The 23,476-nt window shown below is 32.3% G+C and overlaps 1 protein-coding gene across 1 annotated transcript; it reads right to left on the bottom strand.

The window, feature by feature from the left end:
• Window positions 1-520: 520 nt before the first annotated feature.
• Window positions 521-20,058, bottom strand: dnajc5ga (DnaJ (Hsp40) homolog, subfamily C, member 5 gamma a). Its single transcript, XM_059357073.1, has 6 exons — window positions 19,906-20,058; window positions 5,513-5,640; window positions 4,038-4,251; window positions 3,154-3,310; window positions 1,967-2,148; window positions 521-560 (listed from the first exon to the last, which is right to left on the bottom strand). The coding sequence occupies exons 2-5, from the start codon at window positions 5,629-5,631 to the stop codon at window positions 1,970-1,972; spliced, it is 669 nt and encodes a 222-aa protein (XP_059213056.1). The 5' UTR covers window positions 5,632-5,640; window positions 19,906-20,058; the 3' UTR covers window positions 521-560; window positions 1,967-1,969.
• Window positions 20,059-23,476: the final 3,418 nt, after the last annotated feature.

Below are 23,476 nucleotides of genomic sequence, written 5' to 3'. Positions count from 1 at the left end.
ATCTTATCTAAGGTCTGAAAGTGCACTTTATTTTTTGCAGAATTTAAGCTGTTGCAGGTTATTTTTAGATGCATATTTTAACATTTGAATAGCCACAAAGGGTGATTCTCATCAACATGGTGCAGCTCATAGCAAAAATCCAAGAGCATTGAATACATATTTTCTTTGACCCTTTATAACATATACAATCTAAAGTCTGTTGATTGTTGCTATTCATTTTAAGTTCAATATTTTATTAACTACCTCAGACATTGTGATTTCCTTTATTTGTTCAAGAAAAATACTGCTGTGTTATTGTTTTTCAATAAAATAAGATTCAAACATTGAAGGTGTATGCTGTGAGTTATAAAAAAATCGGTATCGGCCAAAATCGGAATCAGCAGGTAAATCTGTGATCGGCCAGAAAATTGCAATCAGTGCACCTCTAGCTGACACTTATACAGCTAAACAAAATTGTACGCAAAGACTTTTTATGAAAATTGTAAATAAAAAATAATTTTGAAAATGAAAACATATTTACCTGCTTCCGCTTGTTGGGGCTTATCCGCGCCGTCACTTTCCTGTTGGAGGAGAGGAAAGAATCCACGTTACCTTTATTACACATTACAGAAAAAAAATAATTAAATGTCTCCTTTGAAAAACTTTAACCCCAGTTGGGAAAAAAAAAACCTGTATCATACAGGTTGTACTAGAAATGGACCTGCAGTGCAAAAAAACTGAATTTTTGCATTAAATATCTGATGAATATAACGCTGATAAATATGTGATAAAACAGTTTTCTTCAGGTTTATATCTCTACATGATGAAAACTAAGAACTTTCTTTCTCGTCTAAGTATCAAACACAAGTTTGAGTATAAAGATGATGCAGTTACAATAAACATAACAGTTAACAGAAGGTTGACACTTGAAGCTTGAGTAATTGATTCAGACATGCTCATTTTCTGGCAGCAATTAAAGCACAGTGACTTAATGAAACACTGAGGACGAGCGTGTGGAAACAACATGCAGGTACAAGACGACTGGTGATGGTGAGGTGATGAACAGAACGGTGCAGTGGCGACTGGACAGCTTTGTGACGGATGAGTGAAGAAGCAGCAGCCATGAGCCACAAACAGCCAGACAGGCAGGCAGCACGGACGAGCAACAGCAAGAGACGACAACAACCATGTGACACAAAAAACGTAGACGAGGCAGCTCTTACGAGTCATTTACAGCAGCACAAGGAAAGAAATAAGTACAGATATATAGAGAAAATAAAAACACATAATGATAATAATCACAATAGGTTTTTAATACTAAAATAAGAAAATAGGTAAAAAATATAAACTACACAATAATAATAATAATAATAATAATAACAAACCTTCTTATTTACAATAGCCCTCCAAAATATTTGTAAAAACAAAACTATCATCGGATTTTTAAATTTCCAACGGTCCTTAATAATCTAACTAATCATGAATGCTTTCATTAGGGGGGAAAAACGACAAAAGTAAAGCTTTAAATATATATTTTTGTAAATATAAAGCTATTTCATAAAAATCCCTTTATTCTAGTTGTCTCATTTTAAATTCCACTAGAAAAAAAATATTAGCAGAAACCAGATCCTGTAAAAAAAAAAAAAAAAACAGCCACAAACAAGAATAATAAACCTTCTTATTTACAAAAGCCCTCCAGAATATTTGTAAAAACAAAACTATCGTGGGTTTTTCAAATTTCCAACGGTCCTTGAACTAAACATGAATGCTTTAATCAGAATTTTTTTTTTCTATTTCATAAAAATCCCTTTATTCTAGTTGTCTCATTTTAAATTAAGAAAAAAAACTATTTGCAGAAACCAGATCCTGTAAAAAAACAGCCACAAACAGCCAGACAGGCAGGCAGCCGACAAGCACGGACGAGCAACACCAAGTGACGACAACAACGACGACGTGACACAAAGAACGTAGAGGAGGCAGCTCTTACGAGTCATTTCGACTCTGGGAGGGTCTCTCCGGGGTTCTCCTCCCCGGCTGGACTGGCTGCTGGCGCTGACTGGGGCTCAGCTGGTGCAGGCATGGCCATTGGCAGAGGGATGGGCTGACTCTGGCCCTCGGGGCTTTCTGGACCCAGATTAGATTGTGGCTGGCCTATGATTACTGTGTAACCTGTTGGGGGTTGGAGCATGAAAACACGAATCCTGCAGCGTGAGAGCATGTTAAAATTCACTGTTACAGGATTAGAGAGAGCCTTTAGTTGGTTGGTTGGTTGGTGATGGTTTTAGTTTCATCTAAAATACCGTTTTAACATTTAGCTTCAGAACGCCACAACCAGCCGTTTCAGCATTGATTGGACTCTATACCAGCATGCTTTTTAAAAAAATCTTTTAATCAATCTTTTTATGCATCTCAGTGCAAAAAAAACCCCTCCATACCTCACTGAACCACACAAGCTCGAAAAAAAAGTCACACAAATTACACCATTTATCACAGGCAGAAACTGTAAAAACAGAAACTGTTTCCAACGGCCCTTGAAGGAGTCACAAACCCTTCATTTTATCATGAGGTACAATAAACAAATAGTCTTAAAATAGTGATATTTTATCTACACCACTTTTATTCTACAAAAAAAACAACATTTACTCTAACCAGATCCTGTAGAAAAAAATAAATTCTGCACTCCTCAATGCAACTAAGAATCTATTATGATTCAGCTGAGAGGAGCAGTCACGTGACAAAAATTCAGTGAAACTTTGACTGAACTGCAGGCTGTTTACACAGAGCAGAGAGGAGAGGACAAGACTGGTTGTAAAAATGTAAATAGTTTAATATGTGTTGCATGTGAAGCCCCAAATTTTCTCAAAATTGGCAACACTCGTGGGCACTTGGAAATATGTTAAATATATCGATCCAATTATTTAACATTTTTGTAAAATAAATGACTAAAGACATTCAACCTGTGTTGAAAGTTTAGAGGACCTCATAATCTGTCAATCTATGATCCAATGTGAATCAATTTTGTTGAATCACAAAGCAAAATGCTACAAAATACAGTTTGTGCATCAACCTATGAAACAAACCAACAGGGAACCAGGATGATTATAGAATATTTGCAACAGCAGCATTCTCACCACCTGTGATCTTAAAGCGTATTCATGTGAATCTCCGGCTCACCTCCGTCCTGCTCCGCTTTGATTTGAGCCTCCAGATCTTCCGGGTCGACGTACTGGTAGTTTTCATCGTCCTCTGGTGGTTTACACTTCCCGCAGCAGAAACAGCAGCAGCAGCAACAGCAGCAGCAGGTGAACATGGTGCAGCACAGAACCAGACCCTGCAGGAATAAACAAGCAAATAGAACGTTTAAAAAATATTTTTTTATGCACAATAGACCTGTCTTTATCTCCAAAGTATTAACGGTTCAACTTATATTATGAACAGTTTATTTAATCCTGTAAAACAGATTAGAAATGTAGTTTTGTGCAGTGAATTGTGCTGCCATATTTAGGACTCATGTATGTGAGAGAGTTTGAAAAAGCTGGGTGGTGCTTTGTTTATTTAATTTATAACAGTAATAAAAGTTTAGATAAGAGAGAAGCAACACAGGACACAGGACATTATTATTTATTCCTAAACATTTAATCCAAATGGCTATAATTTAATGGTTTGATTCTGCTAAACTGAGCAAACTGTCTTTTTAATTTAGATTTTCCTGTTTACACGGAGTCCTAGGAAAGTTTTGACATGGGAAGCCACACAAAAACACTTTAAATTACACTTGAACGATGGTTTCTGACACATTATAAGATGTATAAATGGGATATTTATTGCTGATTGCACTGGGTTGCATTAGATTGTATGTTTTTGTGTGTTAACCACAGTGTGTGAACACATTATTTCTGTGCAAAAACACAAATATATTGTGTTTGTCTCTCTCTGAACAAACAAAATGTGCAAGAAATAAGCCCTTAACCAAACTGGCTTCACTAAAACAAACTGTCAAAATAGTCAAATTTAGCACAAACTGTGAACTTTAAAATCCATAAAGACTGTAAACAAACCTTAAACCACCACTTGGACATGAGGAAGTAATATTTGACGCTCTCCTCTCCGAACTGTTCCGACACGTAAAGCCCCATGGAGCCGTACTCGTCATAGATTTTCCTTTTGGTCTCATCATTTAAAATGGAGTTGGCGTTGTTAATCTCCTTGAACTTCTCGGCTGCCTCCGGGTTGTCGGGGTTTTTATCTGGGTGGTACTTCAACGCTAGTTTCCTGACAGGAGGGAAGAAGAAGAAGAAGAAGAAGAGCACACAGGAGATCAAATAATGCAAAGTGAAGCAGAGGGAAATGTAGAAAAGTTAAGGTGGGAAAGATCAGGTTGAGATTGGATTTATTTTAGGATAATTTCACCATCAGTTTGCTTATGAAGAGCAAATAATTCACTGTTAACCAGAGTCATTTGACAGTCTATAAAAGTATGTAAGAGTATTTGAGTAATAAAGAAAATGTATAAAATATATATATCACAAAGTTAGTCCACCAGATTATAACAGACAAGAATATCTAATAAGTAAGAGTAATAAGTATATAATAGGTATAATAATCAAGTTAAAATAGTGATGTCAATGCTGCAGTTTAGTCGATTAGCTGATTTAAAAAACTCATTAACATTATATTTAAGATAATCTACTTATGATCATTGAAGGGGAAACTTTGCAGCAGCACAAGGAAAGAAAATAAAAATACATAATGATAATAATCACAATAGGTTTATAAGACTAAAATAAGAAAATAAGTAAAAAAAATATAAACTACACAATAATAATAAACCTTCTTATTTACAATAGCCCTCAAGAATATTTGTGAAAACAAAACTATCGTCAGATTTTCAATTTTCCAACGGTCCTTGAACTAATCATAAATGCTTTCATCAGAAAAAAACCCCGACCAAATCAAAGCTTTAAATATATATTTAAATAAATAAATAAATATATAGCTATTTCATAAAAAATCCCTTTATTCTTGTTCATTTTAAATTCCCCTAGAAAAAAAACTATTTGCAGAAACCAGATCCTGTAAAAAACAACATTAAATTTGGAATGACATCACCTAATAAATAACTTAACTTTCATCAAGCAAAAATATCAAATATTTACTGATCTGAACCTTCTTTTTGACACTTTAGAGGGCTATTGGATTATTTTTTTCATTAAAGGATAACCTGCTTTGATAGATTATTTAAAAAACAATAATTCAATAATCATTAGTTGCTCATAACATGTGCTTTAATGTCAGCTCGTCTCCACTCACACAGACAGAAACATGCTCTTTATTAATATGACTGATGCAGAAATGTCTCAGTAATATGACCACTCAGGAAGAGGATTACACAAATCTAAGCAAAAGGATTTGAGGAAATGCCTGAAGTAATAATTACAGAGTGGCTGGCCTGCCTACTCTGGAGCAGCTAATCCTCTGTGAGGAGACACATTAATTGGAGCAATAACTGAGATGAGCGTGTTCAGACTGCTACCTGTACGCTTTCTTGATGTCCTCAGCTGTGGCTCCTTTCTCCAGCCCTAGCACCTTGTACACACTCTCCCCAGCGGTGGACATCTTCCTTTGGGGGCGGGAGGGGTTCGGTTCAGCCATGACTCACCTCTGTTAGCAGGGAAAGAAAACAGATATAGTCAGAAATAATGTCAGGATGATGCAGTTATTGTTTCTGAGGGGTTAGCAATCGAAAACAGCTGGACATCACTGTGTAAAAGCTGCTGGGACGCACAATTTTACCATTGTAAACTTTCACGGGACACTAAGTTTGTGTGGACTTTCGGTTTTAAGAGGTTCAATTTACACTTATATCAGGGATGGGCAACTGGAGGCCCAGGGGCCACATACGGCCCGCACCCTCACTTGAAGTGGCCCTCAGTACAACTACATGCATTTGAGCATGAAATCTTAAAAGTGCAGTGTAAAAATGCACAAAATGACTTCTTGCAATTAATATTGGTCTACTGTTCTTGCACTAAAAAAAAATAAATCACAGTAAGTGGTTATTTTTTATTTGCTTCAAACTAGCGCTGCAACAATTATTCGATTAATCGAACAATAATCGATAATTAAATTAATCGTCAACTATTTTGATAATGGAATAATTGGTTTGAGTACTTTACTTTAATACTTTATTTTTGGATAGGGACAGTGCACATTAATGAACATCGAAAAACATCTTTGTAAATATGCCGGATTATAGCAAAGCTGCTAGTTTGCATCCGTAGTAAAATAATTAATTAATTAATGTTGGTCTGCTGTTCTTGCACTGGAAAAAAAAAAGAAATCACAGTAAGTGGTTATTTTTTATTTGCTTCAAACCTTTTGTATTCCTATTTATACTGTTAAACATGCATTTGAGCATGAAATATGTTAAGTTACTGCACTGTAAACATATTTAAAATTACAGTTTCATCATATCTGGTTAAGTGCACGGTCCTATATGTGGCCCTGTGGTAGTCAATGAAAAATTGTGGCCCCCTGCAGCATTTAAGTTGCCCATCCCTGGCTTATATGCTAAATTACTCACTTTTGAATAACAGATATTCAAACTTGCATGAAGCCTTGCCATGTGTTGTGAGTTTGTAGATTGGCTTTTTTTTTTTTCAAATTTATAGGTATATATGTATATATTTAACACATTAGATTTATTACACCCCTTAAAATCAAGAGGGCTTCGCGACCCACCGTGGATCTTTAGCTTTTCCACCGTATATTTACATTTTACTCCCCATCCAATCGCCAAAAATACAGAAATCTCCAAAAAGTCTTAAGCTTTTGAAACTTAATCACAGCATTACTTTCTTTAAAGTGTTCCTCAGGGTCTTAGTGTTGTAATTTGATAATCTACAAGGATTTTTAAACCATTTTTATCTGTTTGAATGGTCAAAAATGGTAAATTTAGATAAAAATCTAGCACAAAAAACTGCTTCAACAACTGTTGAGACATAAAGGAGCTTGTGATCGGCTTTTATATACTTCAGTCATAATGTTCTACGCTTTTATACATTTAATTGATTAATTAAGTACATTTTTATTACAGATTTATGACTGGGAAAGGTTGACACCAACTAAAAACACAGTAAAAAAAAAAAAAAAAAAGGAGAGGTGGAGTGACAGAGGTTAATTGCTGCTGATAAATTAGCAATGAAATATTGCAACTGATTGCCTTGTTGCCAGATTCAGCCTGTCTGAGTATAACAGCCAACCCAGAACTCTTTGATTTAACTTTCCCATCACGTTGTTTACCAAAGGAGCAGCCAGCTTCTGTAGAGTCACACAGAGCCGGAACAGAGGATAATGTTTCAGACATACACACAGTGTACACAGTGCTGCAGGGACAGATGATGCATGTGAACTCAAGAACGACATAAATCAACATTTGGGGAGAAAATTAAAACATGTAGTGTTTCTGTAGTTACAGGACACAGCAGAGAAAATAAATAAAGCACCACAACAAAGCAAATATGTTCCTATTATATAATAAACTACTAATATTTATATATCTGGTGGTAAGTCATTCTCCCTTAAGACTTACATAGGTCAGACATTACTATTTCTATTACTATAAATAAGGAAAGACAGACAATTCAGCTCTGAAACAAAACTTCTGTGTCTTTTTTGGTCATTTTGTTTCTTTTTTAAGTAATTTAGTTTTTTTCTGTCATTTTGTGTCTTTTTTGTGTCATTTTTTGTAATTTTGTGTCTTTTTAAAGTAATGTATTTTTTCAGTCATTTTGTGTCTTTTTTGTAATTTTGTGTCTTTTTGGTCATTTTGTGTCTTTTTTAAGTAATTTTGTGTCTTTTTAAAGTAATTTAGTTTTTTTACTGTCATTTTGTGTCTTTTTTTAGTCATTTTGTGTCTTTTTGGTCATTTTGATACTGCCTCCAGCGGCCCCCAGGTAATTTGAGTTTGAGACCCATGGTCTAATACAGTATCACATTTAAAAATATATCAATATTTTTTACATCGATTTATCACCCAGCCCTAACTTAAGGTAATGTTCATTAGCTTGGAATTAGTGCTTCACAATTACAGTCTACAAAGGGATTTCTATTAAAGTACGGCTACTGTACATACGCATACACACACTGACACACTAATAATGCTGTCGGGCTCGTTGACTAAAGAAGATTACATTTTGCTGATCTTACAGATTACTGGTCAGAGTCGATGTCAGAGTCCTGGTCAGACTGTGACTAGACCTCCCAGCACACACACACACACACACACACTAACGTACATACCACCACAAACCAAGCAACAGATTTATATTCTGTGTTTGATACAGTCCAGGCATTGACAGACGGAGGGAATCAAACTGTACAGGCTGCCAATATACTGCACAGAAGGCTTAAATCAGGCCAAAATGCTCCATTCAGCTTCTCCACTGTAGCCTCCATTAGATTTAAATGTACAAGTAGAAAAAAATCCATGTAAATTCAGTGTGAAAGTTTAAAAAAAAAGAGATAAAATATGACTACTAGGACTAATATTATCTGACAAGCTTTCTGGCATATGGTAGGTAATTTGCCTTTGGATTATTATTTTTTTTACTTTAGATATTACAAAGTGGGCAGATTTGTACAGGATTAAAAACTCAGATGACCTTTGCAATTATTACAAATCCCCAGCTTATGCTGGAGCTGTATGAACAGAGCTTTTGTTATTTCAGCTAACCATTATTAAAGCTTCTCTGCCCTTTGTTGAAATGTAATTTCAGATACCCACGAAATTAATAGAACAAGTATAGGGGATGGAAGCTGCCAAAAAATAAAATATTAATAATAATATTGACTCAACAGATACATTAAAATGCCATTAAATGCACTAGAAATATTAAAAATTAATGTATTCAGATAATTAATTGATGGGATATGACATTGATATTTGTTTTAATTTTCTTTATTTTCTTTCCTAGTTAATTTTCCTTTTCATTAGTTAGTATTATTTTTTTTAATTATTATTAATTTTTATTATTATTATTATTATTATTATTTATTATTAAATACATTCACTTAGTTTTAAAAGTACATTTTAAATGAAATAAATAATTCAAATGTTATTCATTTTTTAGTTTATTCATCTAACTATTAATATAATAGTTTCGTTATATTCAATTTATTTATTTAACAAGACATTTACTTAACTATTTTTGATTTTGTAGCTTATTTCCTCCATAAATAAGATAATTGATCCATGAAATTGTATCCTTTGTAATAATCAATTTTTATTTAAATTTATTTTAATAATAATAAAAAATATCATTTTGCTTTTTGTATTATTTGTAAATTTTCAGATTTTTTAAATATTAATTAATGTAATAATATTTATAGTCCATCAAATGTCAAATTATTTTTTATTTTATTAATTAACTAATTTTATTTTTGGAAGCTTCCATCCACCATAAACAAGAGCTTGAGTCCAGGCTGTGCTGTGTCCACCAGCTGAACTTTCAACATAAACTTGTTGTATCTTGTTTATGAGATTAGGCTGTAAAACCTCTTAATGTCACTGAGTTATAGGCTGCTTCATGCTTCAAGTGTTTACATATAAGCAAAGTAACTCCTCTCTCACATAGTTTGTTTTGTTCTCAGCAAACACTACTTCACTTTGTTCACATCCAAACTATTTTTAAAGTTGCTAAAACAACCTGAGGGAGGAACTTTTATCAGCATTCTCTGTTAGCTGATAGCTGATGATGGTCCTCCTTTTGCTTTTAATGAGAGAGATCTCTCCCGTTGCACCGGAGCAGGAGAAAGCAGCTTTGCTTTCCTATTGTCTCTCATCCGATTAAGTTAAGAGCCTCCTGTTGTCCAAACAAAAAAAAATAAGCTTCACTCATGCGCACATGCCAAATATAGTAATGAAATGATTTTATTATTATTACTTTTTTTTGCCTGATATCTAGTTTGGCAAAATGGTTAAAAAGTTATAATATCAATATCTACTCACATTTGACTGCATTCAAATGATGTGTTCAAGGTCTTTAACCACCTGATCAAGGAAATTAATTATTGTTTTAGCAGAATATTGAAAAATAACAGAAATAGTTTAAAAAAATACAATAAATAGGGAGGAAATGATTCTGTAATTTAACACCAGAGGCTCAATTACTTCAATTTGTATAAGTTTTGGTATGGAAGTAAAATGTATTATTATTATTATTATTATTATTTATAATTAAGTTATTCTGTCACAAGAGAAATTATGATAATGAGTCATGACACCATTCATTTATAATATCGCAATCGCAAATCGCAATATAGTCCACAAAAATCGCAATCGCACATTTTCATCAAATCGTGCAGCACTAATAATGACTAAATATACATATATAAAAGGAATATTTCAGATTTTACAACATAACCTGCTTAACACTATTAAACTAACCAGGTAGTGACATTAGAAACCTCCAAACATTCGAGATTTTCGGCTCCTAAAATATAAATAAAAAGCTGCTTTTCCTTGTGTCACGTTATCACATTTTTAAAAAGAAAAGAAAATTATCAATTGATCCAAAGAGGAAATCTGCAGATGAATCAATAATGACAATAAAATGAGCAACAGCTGGACATCAAATAAAGTCTGCTGCTAAAGCATCTGTGTGATCTGGTCTGCATGAAACAGAATGACTGCATGAAGAAATGCACAACACTAAACAACAAGCCAGTCACGCTCCTGACTGGAATAAACTCTGCAAAGATGAGATCAGAAAAAGGCCAATATTTTTCTCCAGGACGGACACACCGCGGGCCCAGATGGCACGCCTGCTGCAGCCAAGAAAGCTGATGTAAATACTCCAAACATGGTGCACAAACCATGAGGCCGAGCTGTCAGCAGAGAGCCGATCAGGAGAATCGGAGGCCTTTATTCATAAACCTTCAGGACCAGCAGGCAGTAAAAGTCTGCACTGATCAATCAGCTGCTGGAGCCATCGACCCAGCACCACCCAGCCAGCTCTATTAGCTTAATTAGAGAAATGCAGTCGCTGTGGTGCAGACTTTTAAAAAACTGCTTTTCATGTATGCAAATGGTGCTCATTTATCACTCAAACAGGACCGAGGGGATGGAAATAAAGCAGAACATCACCAGAACCAGAACAGCCACCAAAACTATAGAAGGGTGATTCTCATGACAGTCTAAGGTCTGTCTGTGAAGATTATAAGGACATACTTTATTAAACTACATATATTTCAACAGGTTATGAAATGATCCTGCCTTTTATTTTATTTATTTATTTTATGTATTTTTATTTATTTTATGTATTTTTATTTTATTTATTTAATTTAATTTAATGTAATTAATTTAATTTATTTATTTATTTAATTCAATTTAATTTAATTTAATTTAATTTAATTTAATTTAATTTATTTATTTTCTATTTATTTATTTTTATTTATTTTGCTACACTTTAGTCTTATTTATTTCATTTTAGTACTTATTTTCCATTAGTTTGATGTTTGTTGTCACTGTCCATTTTATTTACTCACTTTCTTCGTCTGTGTGAATGAATGTATGTTCGAGGGGATATAAATGAAATTGTTTGTACATTCAATATAAAGTTTGATCTGCACTTGAAACTTCAATAAAAAATATTGTTAAAAAAAAAACAAAAAAAAACATCCCCCTGTTCAGACACTGTAAATAATGTTTCACAATAAACATATTTAACAGAAGATATCTGTGCTAACAAGTAAGTGAACAGGAGTACCTAATAAAGTGGCAGGTGAGTGTATACGCAAACACAGCGAGCAATATATCTGTAATTGGAATCCAATAAATTCAATAAACCCTCAAAAAAAAAAAAAAAAAAAAAAAACTACATATATTTCACTTTTATATGAATGAACAATATAGTCATAATGAGGCACAATTCATTGTTTTGTGTATACATAATATTTTCTATAGTTTTGATTCACAAATTCATTTTTAGGTTGTCCCTAGATGTTTTTATTATTGTCTCTGCACCTTCATCTCTAAATAATGTACTATTTTACCTTTGTCTTTTTTTATCTACTGCTGATTTTAATGTGTCTGAGTTTTCTCTTAGTCTTTTGATTTTTTTTTCTGGTTTCTGTAGCACTTTGAGATTTCTTTATGAAAAGTGCTTTTCAAATAAAATGTATTATTATTATTATTATTAATTACCGTAATGCGTCCAGATAAAAATGTCATGGTTTCGCCACACTTATATACAATAAATATTTAATAAACTTTATAAAAGTAAATATAATTTTTTTTTTTTTAAATGTATAATTCAACAGAATATAATCAAACTTAATGGTTTTTAACAATGCATAAAGAACAAAATCTGAATGAAAATTGAGGAGAAAAAATGGTTAAAAGTTACGGTAATGATAGAATTGTTTGCATTAAAATATGTGTATATTTTAATAAAATACATTTTGGTGATACCAGCTACCCTTGTGCTGAAAAACAAACAAAAAATTACATTTTGTTGTTGTTTTTTTTTTATTTAAAAATGTGTTACGGTAATGAATTTTGCTCACAGTGTCTCTAAAAATGACAGAAAATACATTAAATAAAAAAAAAAAAAAAGATTATGAATCCATATTAAACAGTGACTTTAGATTGTATTTGTTATAAAGGGTCAAAGAAAATATGTATTCAATGCTCTTGGACTTTTGCTCTGAGCTGCAGCATGTTGATGAGAATCACCCAGACAGACACACACAGAGGAGTCTTTTGTCTTCCTTTTCCAAATATTTGACTGGGACTCTTTTGTACTCCAAGTTTTTATGAAGTGCAGATACTAATCTAACTTTAGCCGCTATTCAGCAGGATTCTTCAGCTGAAAGGCTGTCAGCTGAGAGACAAAAGCAGAAAAATTGAGGGAGGCAAAGAAAGTGCTGGTCTTTTATCTAAAACAAAAGACAGGTTTGCAGTAATAAAGCTAGTGCTGCTATGAATTGATTAGAAATAAATGGGTTTACAATGAATCTTCAAGCTTGCTCGATCTCATTTAACCCAAATGTGGCAAAGGGAAAAGTTTCACAAATCAGGAAGAAACTGAAAAACTTCATTAGCAAAGAAGAACAGGTGTCACAAATAAACCCTCACCAACACTGACTCTTTAATTTTTTGTGTTCTCTTCTTTTTTTTTTTTTTTAGTAATTTAGTCTTTTTTTGTCATTTTGTGTCTTTTTCTAATATTTTTGTGCCTTTTTTAGTAATTTTGTGTGTTTTTGGGGTTATTTTGTGTCATTTTTAAAGTAATTTAGTGTTTTTTTGGTCATTTTGTGTCTTTTTTTTAGTCATTTTGTGTCTTTAAGTAATTTAGTTTTTTTCTGTCATTTTGTCTTTTTTTGTTTGTAATTTTGTGCCTTTTTTTGGTCATTTTGATCCTGCCTCCAGCTGCCCCCAGGTATTTTGAGTTTGAGACCCCTGTAGTAGAGTGAAGAGAATCTCCTGCATAGCTGTGATCGAGTCGATCTCCATTAAAAAAACAGACATTTTAAAGATGTTTGCTTCTGTGTCTTGCAGACGGAGCAGACTCAGCATTAAATCTGACTTTTTATCCATCTGCGTCATGACATTGTTTCTGCATACTTTTGATCCTTTTATTGCAAATTAATCCCAGCAAACTCTGGTTATTTTTGGGACATCCTGTTGTATTAGCACAGTAACAGAAGTCATCCAGATGTAGCCTCTGGATGAGGCCATGAGATTCACTGAGCTGTGTGCACCTTTTCTTTCTGCCACGTTTGACAAAGGAAGGTAATGGCGGCTTTGTTTACAATAGCACATGTTGCATAAGTAACATGAATAAACACACAAGTGATCAGGCTGTCAAACCTGCAGGTAGGCCTGTCACAATAACTATTTGTGATGATATATCATCCCAGAAATTATTGTGATGAACGATATTGTCATTTTAAGACCAATCTAGCTGCTGATAATAGGATTACAATGCAAGCACACCCTTTCAAAGAGCAATTCACTTTTAATTCTTGAGAATATTCACACATGAATGTGACAAAAATATTGAAATATCCTCAAGAAACAAAAGAACAGAGCAGAAATTATTTGTTATTTGTCAGATCTGCTTCCAGGTCTTATACTAGTCAGTAAAACCTGCTGTCAGCTTTACTCTAAAGTTTCCATGTCCAATTTAATGAGTCAACTCTTTTTCAGCAAAGGTTAAAATCACCACGACCAAGTGTAGCATGATATTACTTTTTTTGCAGAGATTTTTCAGATTTTGCAGTGTTGGTTGTTTTTTTTGTTTGATTTTGGGCCATTTTTTGTGTGTTTTTTGTAATATTTTTGTGTTTTTATCTGCGTTTTTTTGTGTGTGTTCTGTGTTTTTATGGGTTTTTTTGGTATTTTTTGGTGTGTTTGTTGTTAAAAAAAATATGTTTTTTATTTGTGTTTTTGTAATTTTGTTATTATTTTTTTTAACGTGGTTTTGTAAAAAAAAAAAAAAAAAAATTGTGTGTTTTTTTGTGTTTCAAAATGTTGATCCACTAAGTCAAAATGACAAAATAATAAGAGGTTGAGCAGAAAAACATGATACCAGCATGGTGATCATTATTTAAGTTGCATATACAGGCAGAATACATTTTTTTTTTTAAAAGAGTCAAAAACCAACAAAATATCCCCAAACTCCACAGGCTTAATGCATAGGAAGTTGACAAATTTGAAGCAAAATCTTCTGGACTTCAGAGGTTTAAGTAAAAAGCCCACATGGAAACACAACAGCCAATAGTGAGGCGAGCTGAAATTATCGTGGTCATGCCGATATATCATACAATAAGTCGATATGGTAATTATTGTGACCGGTTGACGTGCAAGACTTCAAAATGAAAAATATGAGGATCTGTGATGCATTAATGCTACAAAGGCTGAAATGTTTCCTGCAACAGACGAGGCAAGGAAATGCCTTTGCTGTGTAACTGGAACAGATTTTTCCACTTGCCGCCCCTACAAGCTGGAGAAGTGAGCAGCCAGCAGCCAGTGACGATATAAAACAATTAATAAAATGTGTTTTTTTGTTGTGATTCACCACAACCAAAAGAAATCTTTCAGCATGCAGTTATTAATGTGCACAAAAGGTTCCAGGTTGATTGTTCCAGTACGATGAGAGATCAAAATTGCAATAAAAAAGATCCCCATTTTTTTTATTTTTTTTTTTAAAAAGACCTCTTTTAGCAAAGGTACACTGAAAAAAATTGGAGTGACATTTACTTTAAATGTGTTTGTTTGTAATCTTTACTCAGGCTGTTTCTAAGTAATATTTATTTAATAGAACCACTTATTTTTATTTATGAAAATACACAAGTAAATTACAGATTCACCCTCAATTACATTTAACTTGGAAATATCAACTAATTAGGCCAATGAACTGGTTTAGTGAATATTACTTGGAACGACTGATTCAACTTACAGACAAAACTGAGGACACATAATAACAAACAATCACTGAGTAATGCACTACATGAAAAACTGCTATTTCAAAGTAAAAGCACTGAATTCATATTTCCTTGTAGAATTTATATAGACGATTGAAATAATAATTACAGGGCCGAAAAATCTATTTTTTTCAGTGCAATAACTGTAAATAAAAATATACTATAACACATTTCTAAACCAGCAGAAACATTTGTGTGAGAAGAATCAAAATCCACTTCTCAGGTTCATATTTAGACTTACTTATATTACCATTTTTTAAAAGGCTATTATTAGAACAGGACATCAAAGTCCTGTTTGGTGCCGGTTTAACAAGAGTTTTCTTTATTTCTCGAGATAAAGCAACGCTTGTCAGAATCCACAAATGAGGAGAATCATGTGAGCACTGAGGGCAACATGGAGAAATCTTTTCTCAGTGGAGACAGCAACTCTTAAGATAGACCGCAACACTGCTGCTCTTAAAATAGCTCTCTTTATTGTTAAAAATAACCAGAGCTTTCTGAAAGGTGTGTGACATGATAACTATGTAATTACAACCACCAAGGCCAAGCGACCCCAAAATAAAATCCAAATGATATAGCTCTGCCACACAATTATCTGATCCTCATATCTGATGACTGCACTACGTCATAAGATCATATGACATAACAACCTTAAAAACACAGGAAAAATGTTCTCGTACGACAGGAATTATGAAGATAAATCTGAGGAGCTTAAACATTAGGTGCTAAGAGATAAAGAGTGAGACAAAATAAGCAAATCCATCACTCCAACTGTAAAAAAAACACACTTGTTTGATACAAATAACTAAGAAATATACAGGTTTCCACATTTCCTTTCATATGTGTAATATAGCTGTAAATAGATGATTGATTGAAATTTTAGTTAGTTTCATCTCAATTAAATACACATTTTTATTCTCAGTATTAAGGATGGGAATAGATGCTTATATAACTCTGGATTCTGAATTTGGCTTGAATAACTACCTCATTTATTGTGGATTAGACAATATTTTGGTTACTTAAAGAAGATATCGATATATATATATATATATATATATATATATCCTCATACATATATATATATATATATATATATATGTTTGTCTTTATTCAAATATGTGTATTGAGATATGTGTGTAAACTTTTGTTATATTTTATTTCTGTATTGAATAATTGTATTTACAATATTTTTTGGATTCTATTATCTATCTATCTATCTATCTATCTATTATTATTATTATTATTATTATTATTTATGATTTTGTAATTATATTATTATTTTTTTATTATTATTATTAACCTCATTCATTTGTTTATTGTAAAACATTTCATTTATATGCAAACTACGGGTCAGGCAAGTTCATTTAATGCTATGTCGGGAAAACCAACAAATCTGCTAAATTGGATTTTTTTTATTCTTTCTAATCAGAAAAAGTAACTTCTGATTTACAGCAATGTGACAGAGACATTTATACCCAAATTATCTAAGTGATGTGATTGATAGAAGTTGTTAGAGGCAGCACAGGACACACAGAGAGAGAGAGAGAGAGAGAGAGTTAAATCAGGGATAAAAAAAAAAAATTAAAAAAAAGAGTCTTGATGTCCCAAATTAGTGCAATAAATCTGGCCTGAAACATTAACACCTTCAACCTGCAATATTGCATTAAGTTATTGTAGAAATTCTACAGAGTTGAAAAAAAACCTTTAATGGGCCAATATTTTTTATAAAAAAATAATTTTAAAAAATTAAAATGATAAAAGTAAAGACCAAAATATGTTTTTAAGTAAGTTTTGTTTAATATATTTAAATCCTCTTAAAATGTTCAGCCCCTAGGAGGATTAACTGTAAGTTTTGGTGGTAGGACATGAAATATTTATTTTGTATTAATAATCTGAATCTATTAAATAACTAAAAAAGAACAATATTTGTCTAATATAAAGTAGCATACAATGGAAAGTCCAAGTTCCTCAAAATTGTACTTCGGAGACAAACTACAAAAAAAAAACAATACTGCCCCTCAAATTTCAGCTTCTTCAATGTGAATATTTCTGGTTTCTTTGTTCCTTTATGACAATAAACTGAATATCTCTTTGGTTTTTGGACAAAACAAGAGATTTGAGGACGTCATCTTGTGGTTTGGGAAACACTGATTGATATTTTTCAACATTTTATTGACCAAACAACTAATCGATTAATCGTTTAAATAATTGACGGATTAATCGATAATGAAAATAATCGTTAGTTGCAGCCCTACCAGCAATATTAAATTAAGTTATTGTAGAAATTCTAGAGTTGAAAAAAATCCTTTAATGGGCCAATATTTTTATTATTATTTTTTTTTTTAAATAAAAGTGGTAAAAGTAAAGACCAAAATATGTTTTTAAATAAGTTTTGTTTCATATATTTAAATCCTCTTAAAATGTTCAGCCCCTAAAAATTGAATAAGTGTGTTGATAAGGATTAATTGTAAGTTTTTGTGGTAGGACATGAAATATCTCTTTCGTATAAATAATCTGAATCTATTAAATAATTTAAAAAGAACAATATTTGTCTAGTAAAAAGTAGAATAAAATGGAAAGTTTCTCAAAATTGTACTTCAGAAACAAACTACTAAAAAAACCCACTGCCCCTCAAATAAACCCACTTTTACATGTTTCCTGCAGGGAAATGTGTTTTCCCAGAGCGTCTAGTCAAAAATCACACATGTAATTATGAATTTAAGTGTAAAAATTGATTTTCTCTTGGCAGAGGAAGCTCAAATTGACAGAAATTGTGTTGTTGATAAGGATTACTTGTAAGTTTTTGTGGTAGGACATGATATCTATTTCATATTAATAATCTGAATCTATAAAATAACTAAAAAAGAACAATATTTGTCTAGTAAAAAGCAGCATAAAATAGAAAGTTTCTAAAAAATTCTACTTCAGAAACAAACTACTAAAGAAATAAACCCACTTTTACATGTTTCCTGCAGGGAAATGTGTTTTCCCAGAGCGTCTAGTCAAAAAATGACACATGTAATTATGAATATAAGTGTAAAAATTGATTTTCTCTTGGCAGAGGAAGCTCAAATTGACACAAATTGTGTTGTTGATAAGGATTACTTGTAAGTTTTTGTGGTAGGACATGATCTCTATTTCATATTAATAATCTGAATCTATAAAATAACTAAAAAAGAACAATATTTGTCTAATATAAAGTAGCATACAATGGAAAGTCCAAGTTCCTCAAAATAGTACTTCGGGGGACAAACTCCAAAAAAACACACACACAAAAAAAAAAAACACACTGCCCCTCAAATGAACCCACTTTTACATGTTTCCTGCAGGGAAATGTGTTTTCCCAGAGCGTCTAGTCAAAAAATGACACATGTAATTATGAATATAAGTGTAAAAATTGATTTTCTCTTGGCAGAGGAAGCTCAAATTGACACACTTCCAGATGTCAGATGTTGGACAATGTTGTGGTGTAGCTGTGACATTAACCTGCAATCTTTGTCTCCACGCTAACTAACTTCACAGACAGGTAACATAATAAAGTTATTATAATCTGGAAGAAAAGAAAAGAGGGTTTTATGTTTTGCTTTAACGGTTGCGGTATAAGAGAAGAAGGAATGCCATGTGATTATCGTCTGTTTGTCCTTGTGGACCTCTAATCCTTTGCTAATCTCCCTGCACATGGAGAACTACTTTCTATGTTACACCCAGTCATTCATAAATAAATGTTACAGGGGAACATTTAGACAATATGTCACTTAAAAGACACCAATTTCTCCCTGTTATTTCTCTCCGGCTTCCCTTTAATCATTCAAATAAACTGCCATGCTGGAGCCGTTAAAGCAAACATTAAGAAGAGACATTTCACCACTAAAAGTACTTCTGTTTAATTAAAAACGTCATGATTAAATGAATAAAGATGCCAGATAGTATTCATGGCCCGTTATATTTGGGCGAGCTGCGAGACACAACTGTAGCGTGAAGACAAAGATGAACCAAACTGCGTTTAAAATTCTGCCAATTTAATGTATCACTAAATGCATGTGCAGTATAAAAAATGTAACATTTGCCTACAGATTTTATGTGCAAAAACTACAATTCGGCGCACTTTAAAAGCATGCATGCAGCTATTTATTTGATTAAAGGTGCAAATCCTGCCTTGCAGAGGTTTACAGTCATGTTCGCCGCCCCGCACATTTTTCTGCAGTTACAGAAGATAAAAATACTTTTATAAAAGGGTTTTGGCACATGTCTGAACTGACTGTGGATCTATAAGATGTTTAGAATGATTTTAAAGTTTTACAGCAGTTGAAGTCTCGCGAGAGTTGCTGTGAGGCAGCTCAACGTTAAATTGGCAGATTTTTGAATGGAGTTCTGCGTGCAGCTATCCACGGTTAGCTACCCTCATGCTAGCTGATTTAAACCGCTGATATGGCTTACCTTGTGCAAACTGAACACTGTATATGTCGCTGTAAGGTTAGCTGGATCATAGAGGCATCCGGTTTGATGTCTTAACTGTTAATTAAAGGCTCATATCAGCCCGGCGGGGACAGAGGAGCGGTAGCCTGCTGCAGCCTGTGCTTCTTCTTCGATGGTTCTCCCTGCAAGTAGACAGACGGACGCGCTGATTGGCTGATTCCTCCTTCCAGGAAAGATGCTGCTTTCAAGGTTTCCTCCAAAAAATCCACCTTTTAAGCACTTAAGCTAATACAGTTTTTCTCAGTCGCTTCGGTGCATTTCTCACATCACTATTAACCCTCTCTGGCTCTGTCATGTTTTCATTATGACAGTTTACTCTGTAAATGTTTTCCAGTGCAAAAAAAGTCAGATCTTGGTGACACTACCTGAAAATGCTCCAGACAGCACTGTATACTATTTGCACAGCCATTTGAAAACTACAGTAAAGTTTTGTGGTCCTCTGTAACAAAGAAATGTCCCCGCTGTGGGATTAATAAAGTCGAATCTAATATAAATATGTGTATTGAGATATGCGGGTGTGTGAACTTTAAATAATTTGATTTTATTTACAATTTTTATTTTATTTTTCTATTATTATAACAATAAATATTTTTATTAGAATATATTATTTTGTAATTATATTATTATTATTATTATTATTATTATTATTATTATTATTATTATTATTATTATTATTACCTTATTCATTTGTTTATTGTAAAACGTTTAATTTATATGCAAACTATGGGTCAGGCAAGTTCATTTAATGCCATGTTGGGAAAACCAACAAATGTGCTAAGTTCAGTAAAGTTACACATTACTGTATTTAGTGAGGTAACTGACTACACCACACTGAATATGTATGTTTCACATTTTTATTGCATGTGCTCTTTGCAATTCTAATTTGTTCACAGCATTGTGCAAAAGGAAAAAAACAACCTTATTCACAACAAACATAAAGTCCCTTTGTGTCGAGCTGTGCACAGTACAGTGACACAGTGTTGTAGAAATGGTCCACAAACATGTCTACATGATGGAATATATGACTGTCCAATTACAGCTAAAAATACCTGTTTTTATGAGAAGATGGACCGCAGTTACCCACTATATCGCTTAAGACTCTTATACACTATTATTATCTAAAATATCCCTTTTTTTGGAATACAGAACCAGATAAAATATCTGCAATACCCTTTAGAGTGCTATTTGTGTGACAGATGAGACCCAATCTTAAGATGTTTTGATTTGTTTTCCTCTGTGATGTTAATTGCCTGTTAATGTGCATAAAGGCAAAAAAAAAAGAAAAAAGAAAAGAAATGGTCCACACTATGTCCTGCTGGTTCATATATGTTGTAAAGTGTTTATGGTTTTATGGGATTCAGCTCTGAGTGATTGTAGAGAAGTAGCTTATCATTGGTTCAACTAATGCTTCACACAGCCTTCTCATCAGTGGAAGCTGAGGTTCACCTAAGAGAAACTGTTAAATTCCGAAGACATTTTCAGTGAAAAACAAAGATTTTATAAAATGTATAAAATCTACTTGACAGATTTTGACAACTAGTTCAACATTTTTGTATGTAATAACTCAAGCAATGCAATGAGGACTATTAGTTTTATATGGAATGACTATTCAGCATTCACAAGTATAGTTAATTTTGACTGATATGACATAAGCAAATGATAAAGTTATAAAACAGCAGAGAGTTGTATGAAAGCAACTGATGCATGTCCAAAAGCATTTGTAATTTGTTGAAAGGAGAAACTGCTACTATGATGAGCACAAATGACTAAATGTTGTGGAGGTTGAACTAACTGTTGTGCAAATGTTAATAGTGATGTGAGAAATGCACCAAAGCGACTGAGAAAAACTGTAATAAACCAGCAGAGGTTTATTTATGTCACAAATTATTAATCATAACAGGGCTGGCATAATGCAGCTGAAGAATACAGATGATCAGATAAAAAGCTTCCAGGGTGTTTTAATTACTGCTTATGAAGTTAATTATTCACTAAAAACGGCATATTTTTAGTGCTGTCAAGAGGAAATTTGCTTTTTTCTGTAAATATCAGAATCAGAATCAGTTTTATTGACAAGTATATTTTCACATACAATAATATGGTTTGGTAAAGAATAATAATTACTATGTAATAAACACAGCTTTATAGTATTGAATTATATGTAACATCTAGATTTAAGTAATGGATGTTAAATGTAAAGATGAAATAACATCTCCTAAATGGATATACCGGTATATGGAAGTTATTACTATTAATTTACTATTAAAAATATAGAATAATATGTTAGTAAGGTATATTAACTAAGTTCACAGTAATAATTAATAACATATATATATATATATATATATATATATATATATATATTATTAGTATATTATTTGTATAAATCAAATAAAACAAAAATATGAAAACAGAAACACATTTCTCAAGAACAGCTGTGGAAGCATGAAAGAAATATTTTGTAAACTATAAGACTCTCAAAATGTGCATTTTTAAGATGTCTTTATTTTGAGTTTTTCAATATTTTTGAGATACCTAGACTAGATACCTATTTTGAGATTATTACTTTATTTCAAGATTAGTCATTATTTCGTCATACTAGATAAAAATTTTGAGATATGAAGTCATAATTTAGAAAAAATGTCATTTAGAAAATGTGTCATTATGTTAAGACATTAGGTCAATATTTAGAGATAAGTCATTATTTTGATATAGTTTTTTTTAGGATAAGCAAGCTATATTTTGAGTAAAAGTTACACGTCATTTTCCTCATATAAGTAATATAATAGGTAACTATTATAAAATATTAAGGGATAAGCATGTTATTATTTTAAATAAGTTTCTCATTATTTTGAGATATCAAGTCATTATTTTCACTTATAACAATTTCAGGGTCTTTTATTTATTTACCATGTTTTCATCTTTTTTTTTAATCTTTTATTTTACTGGCATAAATTAGCTCCCAAACCTGACAGACACAAATAAATAAAAGTGCAGTTAATTAAGAGCCATTAGTTGCATCTATCAACATCTCAGCAGCTTCAGTATTAAACAGGAGACAAACATGATGATATATTAATTTGATCCTTTAATCTGCTCGCATGTTGCCTCAATATTTAAAACTCTGCTGAGTCATTCATGCACCCTCATGAATTAGACTGAATTAGGGTTTTTTTTCCTAACAGTTCTTGAATGCAACATTTATTGTAACCCCACTTTTAAATCACATCCTTTGACTTTTTCTCTTCCTCAACATAAAATGTTCTTTTTAACAGTGTTTTATTAAGTTTTCTACTGTTTAATATAGGATTTTATTAGTTATCATAATGTAGCATATTCTATTATGTTTATTTATATTTACATGTGATATTTTTTCAATCATTTTTGATTAAATAGCTTTAAACTCAAGGATCATGATGGGATGGAGTTCAGTTGTCAGCTCCTGGATAAGCTTATAAATGACTTAAGGTTATTAATTTCCAATATTGCCAAGGTTGAAACATTTACATATGATAATAACAACACCAACATCAAC

Source organism: Centropristis striata, chromosome 18 (genome assembly GCF_030273125.1).
Source record: "Centropristis striata isolate RG_2023a ecotype Rhode Island chromosome 18, C.striata_1.0, whole genome shotgun sequence".
In the NCBI taxonomy this organism is placed as follows: domain Eukaryota; kingdom Metazoa; phylum Chordata; class Actinopteri; order Perciformes; family Serranidae; genus Centropristis; species Centropristis striata.
This window is presented reverse-complemented; position numbering and strand designations above follow the sequence as displayed.